We start from the raw sequence: 9,790 nt of genomic DNA, 5'->3' as shown, positions 1-9,790 counted from the left end.
GCAATGTCCTTTTCAAGAGTTTGCCACAGGTGTTAGATTTGTGAAAGTTCTTCTGATGTGTTCATTATAAATTTAAAAAATACATATTTAGGATGGCTGGGCACGGTGGCTCACACCTGTAATCCCAGCACTTTGGGAGGCCGAGGCAGGTGGATCACCTGAGGTCAGGAGTTTGAGACCAGCCTGGCCAACATGGAGAAACCCTGTCTCTACTAAAAATATAAAATAGCCGGGTGTGGTGGCAGGTGCCTGTAATCCCAGCTACTCGAGAGGCTGAGGCAGGAGAATCGCTTGAACCTGGGAGGCAGAGGTTGCAGTGAGCCGAGATCGCACCATTGCACTCTAGCCTGGGCGACAGAGTGAGACTCCGTCTCAAAATAAAAAAAAAATAATAAATACATACATATTTAGTAGCTTTAAACCTGAAATTATTGCCTGTTTTTCTATCTAACACAGTTCAGGGCATATAACTGGTATACCTTCCTAATAAATGACTTCAGAGAAATAAAATCCAAAACCATGAGTAGAAAATTCCCAACTACTAGAACAAAACACCAGATTTTTCTTTTTCAATGAAATCCATGCACAAGTTTGACATCAGGGTAGGAAAAGGACGAACCCCAGAGACTGAGAGGTAGTTCATAATTCATTTTTCTTTTATTTTGGTCCTTTTCTCTAAAAAGGTACAATTTGATCAATTCATTTGTATGCTATTAAAATGCTATAAAAATATTACCAGTTTGGTGGTCTTCTGAGAAATCTAAAGCATACCTCCCCACCCAGATAGCTGTTACTGATGATCACGTGACATCTAGCATATACGTCTGTAGGAAAAGGGAAAAAGCAAACCCATTTCACAAATGGCTAAAGTCAATGTCTCCAATTGTAAATTCTTCATCTCAGGTTATTTTTTTAAGTGTCTGACAGGCACAAACACTTTCCTCATATCTATTATATAGTTGAGGTTTATCCATGGAATTGAATACCTAATGAGGGCTAAATTATTACTTTTTTTCCACATCCATGACATTTATTACATCTCTCTCAAGGATGTATTCTTTGATGAGCTTTGGTTTAAGGCTTTCACACATACAAATCGACTTTCTAGGGGTCCTCTTCGATATGAATTTTATAATGATTAGTAAGAGATGACCTATGGTTGAAAAGTTTCCCACATGTATTACATTCATAGGGTTTCTCTCCAGTATGAATTCTCTGATGTGCAATACGTGATGAGCTCTGTCTAAAAGTTTTTCCACATGTATTACATTTAAAGGGTTTTTCTCCTGTATGAATCCTTCGATGTTGAATAAGAGCTGAACTTTGGCCAAAAGATATCCCACATTCCTCACATCGATATGGTTTCTCTCCAGTATGAATTCTCTGGTGATTACTAAGCGATGAGTTACACCTGAATGTTTTCCCACACTCATTACACTTATAGGGTCTTTCTCCAGTATGCATTCTCTGATGTTGAATGAGAGCTGAACTCTGTCTGAAAGCTTTTCCACATACTTTACATTTACATGGTTTTTCTCCAGTATGAATTCGCTCATGAATAATAAGTGTTGAGTGGGAGCTTAAGGCTTTACCACATTCATTACAATTATAAAACTTCTCTCCAGTATGAATTATTCGGTGTCTATTAAGTCGTGAAATAGAAGTAAAGCCTTTCCCACATTCATTGCATCTATAGGGCTTTTCTCCAGTGTGAATTCTTTCATGTTGAATAAGAGAGGCACTCTGGCTGAAGGCCCTCCCACATTCACTACATTTAAAAGGTTTCTCTCCAGTGTGAATTCTCTGATGATAACGAAGGGATGAGCTAGACTTAAAGGTGTTGCCACATTCATTACATAAGTAGGACTTCTTTCTAGAATGAATTCTTTGACATCCAGAAAGGGATGTGCTGCAACTAGATGCCTTCCTACCTGGATTATACTTACAAGGGTTTTCTTCAGCATGAATTTTTTGATGTATAAAAAGGCCTGACCTTCGGCTGAAGGATTTACCACATTCTTTACATCTATAGGATTTCTCCACAGTATGGGTTCTTAGATGTTTATAAAGGGATGTACTGAGAGTAAAGGCTTTCCCACATTCTTTACATATGTAGGGTTTCTCTCCAGTATGCGTTATTTGATGTTGAATAAGAGCTGAACTTTGGCTAAAGGCTTTTGAACATTCTTTACACTTAAATAGTTTCTCTCCACTATGGTTTTTCTCATGTTTACGAAGGGATGAAGTGTTAATGAAGGTTTTTTCACACAGACTACATTTATAGCGTTTATCCGCTGTAATTTTTGGTTGGTTAAGTAAATGTGAATTCTGTTTGAGGCTGTTTCCTTGTATTTCACATTTTGGTGGTGTTTTTTCTCTGGAAAGTATCTGTTGCCTAATAAGCACTGACTTTGGGCTGAAGTTTTGGCTCAATTCAGTATTTTTATGGCTTCTTTCTATAGTGGGGATTTTTTTGTGGGTAGCTGAACCTATCTGAAAACTTCCCTTTTTATCCTGCTTTTTCTCTAATCTGCCTTCATATATGTAAGGCTTTTCTAATTTCAAATCCCAAGGTACATTCCTGTTGGATCTTTTCAGTATCAGTCCCTGAAATGAAGAGTCTTGTGTTTGCGTTGACTTTGTGGTTTTATGACTGCTCTTCGATCCTGGAGGGAAAAAAAAAAATCAAAAATGTTTCATGTGATATCATAGCATCTGACTACTGAGGCTAAAAGTGTAGAAGGAATAAATATTGGTGATATTTAAATAAGGCCCTGATATCTGTATGAAAAAAACTGCAAGAAGAAAAAGTAGGACAGTTAGACAGTATAATAAAATATAATTGACAGCAATTTAAGTACTAGGGTGAAGAATAAAATAAAGCAAACCCATTTAAAGAGGGTGAGAAAGAGTGACCAGAAGAATTGGCTAATGAAGAACAGAGAAAAGGGTTATAAGGGGATCATGAGTTGAAAGAGGAAGTTTGGGGTCAGGACCCAAAACCCATGATGGAATCCTAATTTTTTTTTTTTTTTTTTTTTACATTTGTCTTCTTTGTGTAATTTTTTTTTGAGACAGTCTCACTCTGTCGCCCAGGCTGGAGTGCAGTGGCACGATCTCGGCTCACTGCAACCTGTCTCCCAGCTTCAAGCAATTCTTGTGCCTCAGCCTCCTGAGTAGCTGGGATTACAGGCACCCACCATCATGCCTCGCTAATTTTTGTATTTTCAGTAGAGACAGGGTTTCACCATGTTGGCCAGGCTGGTCTTGAACTCCTGACCTCAAGTGCTCTACCCACCTCGGCCTCCCAAAGTGCTTGGATTACAGGCATGAGCCACCGTGCTCGGCCTTTATGTAATTATTCTTAATCTGGAAAGTCCCTCCACCCCATGTCAAATTCCCTCATATCCTTCAGATTCAGTTCAAAAATGGACTCTCTCAATCCTTTGACTCTGAGCAGCCACAGTCCATTCTCCTTACTATAGCACTTACCAGAATATTAAACATATGTATTACTGACCTTTCTAATATATACACACATATATAGTATATTATAGTTCTATATCTATGTCTGTATGTATCTCACTTTCCTTTTCTAACATAACTGTTCTTCACAAGCAGATCAGAATGCCCTATTTTCCTGCAGATCCTCGACAGCACTCCAATTGTATACAAAAATTGTATGTTGTGTTAATCTGCCTTAATTACTTATACATTCCTAACTCGAACAATGTCAAATATTCTTACGCATTTCATAGATATACAAATATGCACATGTGTTATACATACATACACACACACATTTCAGACCCTTGTAGAAGCTGCCTCCTAGGCCAGTACATGGGTGATTAGAGAGCTTTCAGGGCCAGTTCAAACAGGAGGGCCCTGTTATTGAATTAATCGACAAGAGGTGCCACAAGGCCGGCCTAGAGCCAAGAGTTGCAAGATAGGAAGGCAGCCTACTCATGCATCAAGCAAGAGAGGCTACACGGGAGGGCTGAAAAGAGTCAAAGATCAACAATAAGACAGGCATGGATATATAAGATAAAACATGGTTAACATGGAAAAGTAAAGAACAGAATTGAAGAAATATTAAAATTGGATAAGAACACAATTCAATAAATACTAAATTCTCTCAGGGGAATGGTTATGCCCATAGTCTTAGCATTTTCTCCTGGGGTAGAGGTAACTGTTTAAAGGGACCATTTGTATCTCACTGTATTTGCGATTCCTATATGACAGTCATTTTCACACATCTACAAATTACTTCTGCTTAATAAACACAATACATTTTGCTTTTCCCTTATTAGTGTTCACTTACTAGTTCCCTTCATATAACTCTTCTTCCATTCCTTCTTTAAATAATGGTATTCCCTAGGGTTTTGGTTTTTTTTTTTTCACTCCACACACCCTCCCTGACTAACTTCACATGCCCTATATCTTTATACTATTTACTGTAAGGGAAAGCAGAGTTTCTTAACTTTATGCTTAACACCTTCCTAGTTCCTTCTTTGTTTCAGTCTTGCTAAATTAAGTGATCAAATTTTAATACATTATTTAGGCCACATATATGGAGGGGCAGTGGCAAAAATGAAGTGAATATCGGTCGTTGTTTCTAGGCTTAATATATGTGCTGGGAAGAAGGCAGCAGCAAGATTCTGCAACTTGGATTCTAGCTTGTAAGGCAACGATACAGAACCTGCCTTAGGCCTAGTGTAAAGAAAGGCCCCTCACCTTTGCTACAGCCCTGAGCAGGGGGATCAGGTACTTAAGTGATATTTTGTTTGCCATGCATTACTATCTCTACCATAATGTCCTAACTAGTCTTGCCCTCTGCCAATTCAGTCTCCACACTGCAGCCATAATAATCTCTGTGGTTTTTTTTTTTTTTTTTTTTGAGATGGAATCTCACCGTGTCACCCAGGCTGGAGTGCAGTGGCGCGATCTCGGCTCACTGCAACCTCCCCCTCCCAGGTTCAAGTGATTCTCCTGCCTCAGCCTCCTAAGTAGATGGGATTACAGGTACACGCCACCACACCTCCTAAGTAGCTGGGATTACAGGTGTAAGCCATCGTGCCCGGCCAATCTTTCTAAGATCAATATTTTACTATGTGGCAAACTTCCTTAAGGTCCTCCAATAGATTTTCAATGACTCACATCTGAAGTCTCTTAAGAGTCTTCAAGACTCTTAGGAGTCCTTAACATGGTGAATACAGTACTATCTGATCTGACCTTTATCCACCTGTCCTCACCCCCCTCCCCTGGCTTCTTGCCAGGTATGCTGAACTACATGGAGCTTCAGGAGCACTCCATGACTTTACTTGTTTATCTTTACATATGCTGGCAGCATCCTTTCCATTCACAAATACTCATTAAGTGCCTACTATGGGCCAGGTAATGTTCTGGGGAATGCAGATAATGTATTCAATAAGACAGGGTTCCAGCCTTCAAGGAGTTTATACTTTGGAGTGTGCGCATGCGCACATGCTGGGGAAGGAGGGGGGATGAAGGGACAAATAACAAGTACATAAATAAAAGTCATGTGGATACCTGAAGAAAGTGCTCAAGAGCTCCCTGGGCAAAGGAACCAGCAAACACAAAAGTGTGGCTGACTTAGGAACAACAGAGAGACTGGCCAGAGTAAAACAAGAAGAGGGAAAATGGTGAAATGATAAAATAAGAGTGGAACAGGGCCGGGCGTAGTGGCTCACAGCTGTAATCCCAGCACTTTGGGAGGCCGAGGTGGGTGGATCACCTGAGGTCAGGAATTCAAGGCCAGCCTCGCCAACATGGTGAAACCTGTTCTCTACTAAAAATACAAAAATCAGCTGGGTGTGGTGGCACACCCCCGTAATCCCAGGTACTCGGGAGGCTGAGGCAGAGAATTGCTTGAACCCGGGAGGCAGAGGTTGCAGTGAGCCGAGATCACACCACTGCACACCAGCCTGGGCGACAGAGTGAGACTCCATCTCAAAAAAATAAATAAATAAATAAGTAAACAAAAAATAAAAAACAAAAGAGTGGAGCAGGAGGTGGGGGACAAATCCTCTAAGGCCCAGGTCATCGTAAGGACTGGAATTTAAGCCTACGGGAAGCCACTGGGGAATTATGTGTTCATCTGAGTTGGCTGCTGTGTGGACTGACTATGCTGGGGCACCAGTGGAAGCAGGGAGGGGAGAGGCTACTGAAGAAGCTACTGCAGCTCTTCAGGTGAGAAAGGGCTGGAGGTACAGATGACTACGCCAGGCTGTACTGTGAAGGAAGAGCTAGCGGGACCAAGAATAACAAGACTCAGGACTCCCAGGAAGCTGAGAGGGAAACAGGAAAGTTAGGGATCATGCCTAGGTTTCTAGCCAGAATTCTGAGAGCTGCCACCACAACCACCAAGAAGGGAAAGACCAGGAAAGGGGCAAGGCTAGAAGGGGAAGACCGGGAAAGGGGCAAGGCTAGAAGGGGAAGACCGGGAAAGGGGCAAGGCTAGAAGGGGAAGACCGGGAAAGGGGCAAGGCTAGAAGGGGAAGACCAGGAAAGGGGCAAGGCTGAGGGGGCATTCTGTTTCTGGTATGTTTGTGATGGCTGAGATGCCTTAATAGAGTTGCAGGAAGATATTGAAATACTAGATTATTATTCTGGAGATCTGGGGGAGGTCAGAGCTACAGACAGGCATTTGGGGGTCAGCAGCATGTGGATTGATTTAAAGCTGAAGAACTGAAAGGAATCACTTGGACACTGAAATATTAAGAGGTTAAGAAGAATAATATCAGGAGACTACAGTGTTCCAGATGCCAAGGGAAGAAGTACTTCAGGGAGGAGTGAATGATAACTGTGGCAAATAATTTGAGGACTAAAAACTTAATCCTGATTGTGGCAAGACGGAGGTTGCTTGGGATTTAATAACAGAGCTATCAGCAGAATTATAAGGAAGAAAGCCCAACTGGAGTGCACGGAGGAAAGAATGGGAGGTGAGAAAATAGAAATATCCAGAGCAGAAACCCTTTTCCACAGTTTCTAAAGGAGAGTAACCAAATGGGACACGGGGAGCTTTTATTTTTTAATGGGTAAGATGACGACTAGAAAGTCCATTATCAATTCTGGAAAACTCATCCCAACTCTAAAGTGCCAACATTTTAGTCCCGAAATCATGTTTTTCACTGAAGCAGACATGAGTTTTGGATTGTGGATATCCTAACTCTTCCTTATGATCTGTTTAGAACTTTCTAGAGGCCTACAAATAGGTCTCTGGAAGTGCAGTTCAACCTTTGCTTCCTCCTAGAATCCAGCCCAGGCCTCAGCTACCTGATAAACAAGGTGAAGACCTAGGTCAGAAGTTGAGAAACCAGAATGATCTTGCTGATGGCCACTGCCCTGACCACTTCCTGCTATCAGGTCTAGACTCTTCCACCTGGACTCTTACTACACCCGCAGAATGTTTCCTCAACCTTCTCTCCCTGGGTGATTTCATTCCCTCCCACACCTCCTGTGTGTGCGACTATCCTGAAAAACACTTTACAGAGGTCTTTCCAACTGCTGGCTAGAATTTCCACTTGAGTATCTTTCTTTTTAAATTCAGCCTGTCCAAATCTGAACCCAGAGCATTCCTTTTCAAACCTTTTTTATATGTTTTCCAGTTCAAAAAGACACCATCATCTCTTCAGTTACTTTACCATAAATTCTTAGTTTTATCTTAGAATTTTCTCTTCCCTAGGCAGTCATCAAAATCTTTATTTTTTTGTTTTTTGAGAGACAGGGTCTTGCTCTGTTGCCCAGGCTGAAATGCAGTGGTGCCATCATGGCTCACTGCAGCCTCAAACTCCGGGGCTCAAGCGATTCTCCCACCTCAGCCTCCTGAGCAGCAGGAACTACAGGTGCACGCTGCCAAGCCTGGCTAATATTTTTATCTTTTGTAGAGACAGGGTTTCATTGTGTTGCCCAGGCTGCACATTCTCTTAAATCTCATCACTAAAATGTCTCTAACAAGCCATCGTGAATATGTCTAAGCTCAGGATCTCCTCACCGCAGAGTGACTTGCTCCTGATGCTCAAGTTATTCCTTTGACCTGTTTCTCGCCTTTCCAGCATTATTTCCCACTGGATTTACCCCTCTTAATACACAGAATTGCTCATGTTATTTCAAAAAGCATTGGTCACTCCTTACTTTATTAATTTATCAAATATTTAAAAAGTACCTACTATGTATTAGGTTCTATCCTAGGCATCGGTGATCCACAGTCCCTACGGATCCAGTAATTAAAAGGAACAGTTGATTTCTTCAGGGAGTTTATAGTTAGACATTAGAAGTGAAGACATCAATAGGTAATCACAATACAATATGACAATTTCTACAACAGAAACATAAGCTAGAAATGGACGTGAACATGAGCTTAGAATCATATCCAACTGTCCTTAGATAGTGAGGGTGCAGGTAGAAAAGGGGTACAGCAGGACATTGCTGGAGTGTTTTGTAAGAACTGACATGTAAGATAGGATGTGAAAGGAATCGCCACAGGCTAGATGAAGGGGTAGCACGCGGGCTGAAGGCAGCACCCAAGTCTTTGAACGCAGGTCAGTTTTCCAGACTTATCTGCTGAAGTATCCATCCCCACCTTATCCTATAACTAGACAGAGTAAAAGCTCCACCTATAAAAATGTCATTTGCATTTGCAGTCTCACAAGGTTTTCTAGAGTCAGAGAACTCAGGGAGCAATCTGCTGGGAACCGTACATAAACCGTGACGGGGGCAGTATTGCATATTTGTAAACATCCTCCATAATCTTTGTGCTGGTGGAAAAGAGAAAAGCTGTTCTAGAAATGTTGTTGTGGTAACTCTTATTTTTAAAGCTTTTAACATAGAAATTTTCAGCATATGTAAAAGTAATGTGAATTGTACAATGAATCTCCAAGCCAGTTTCAATAACCACCAACACTATTATAACCTTGTTATGGGCTGAACTGCATCATTCAAAAGAGATGTAGAAGTCCTAACTTCCAGGACCTCAGAACACGACCTTATTTTAAACTATGGTCTTTGCAGGTTCAATCAAATTTAGATAAAGTCATTGGGGTGAGTCCTAATCCAACGTGACTGTTGTCCCTGTAAACTGGGGAAATTTGGACACAGGCATCCAGAAGGAAAGATGATGTGAAGACACAGGGCGAACACAGCGTGAAGACGGAGGCACAGATAGGACTGATGCAGTTGCAGGCCACGGAGATCTCCAAGTTGGCCATCACTACAAGCTAGCAAGAGGCAAGGAAGAATTCTACGCAGAGTCTCAGAGGGAGTGGGGCCCTGCGAATATCTTGATTTTGACCTTCAGAACTGTGAGACAGTAGATCTCTACTGTTTTAAGCCACGAAGCTTGTGGTACTTCAGTATGGAGCCCTAGCAAACTAATACAAACCCTTACATCTCATCCACTAGATTATGCTAAAGCAAATCCCAGACAGCAATCATTCCATCTGTAAAAACATCGAAACTGCTCTTATCACATCCATTAAAATTAACACTATTGCTTGCGGTTACTTTTGCCCTTAGAATACATACCACTAATAAGTCAAACTGCTGCAATGTAAAGGCAATTCGAATAATTCTTTTTGTGGCTAAGCCACCAACCTGGAACACAATTCGGGTGGTTTTATTCTGCTTTCAATATGTAGGGGGTACTTTCTCATTTTTGTTTAATTTTGTTTTATAATTTTATAAACCATTTTTATAGTTCTGAAGTCAAAATTTTGAGACCTCAAAAAGTTCTAGATTCTACCCCTGTTCCATCCTTTTTTTCCTTCCCCTT

The 9,790-nt window shown here is 41.2% G+C and overlaps 1 protein-coding gene across 11 annotated transcripts in view; it reads right to left on the bottom strand.

Moving 5' to 3' along the window:
* Positions 1-635: 635 nt before the first annotated feature.
* The window catches only part of ZNF354A (zinc finger protein 354A), a 46,700-nt gene continuing 37,545 nt past the window's right edge, over positions 636-9,790 (bottom strand). For all 11 annotated transcript variants that reach the window (XM_055285016.2, XM_063642433.1, XM_063642430.1 and 8 more), the window contains one exon: positions 636-2,666. In XM_055285016.2, the coding sequence (XP_055140991.1) occupies positions 1,105-2,666 (1,562 nt within the window). In that variant the 3' untranslated portion in view covers positions 636-1,104. The remainder of the gene's footprint in view (positions 2,667-9,790) is intronic.

This window comes from Symphalangus syndactylus, chromosome 7 (genome assembly GCF_028878055.3).
Source record: "Symphalangus syndactylus isolate Jambi chromosome 7, NHGRI_mSymSyn1-v2.1_pri, whole genome shotgun sequence".
Lineage (NCBI taxonomy): Eukaryota > Metazoa > Chordata > Mammalia > Primates > Hylobatidae > Symphalangus > Symphalangus syndactylus.
Note: the sequence above shows the minus strand (reverse complement) of the source record. Positions and strands in the feature narration are given on the sequence as shown.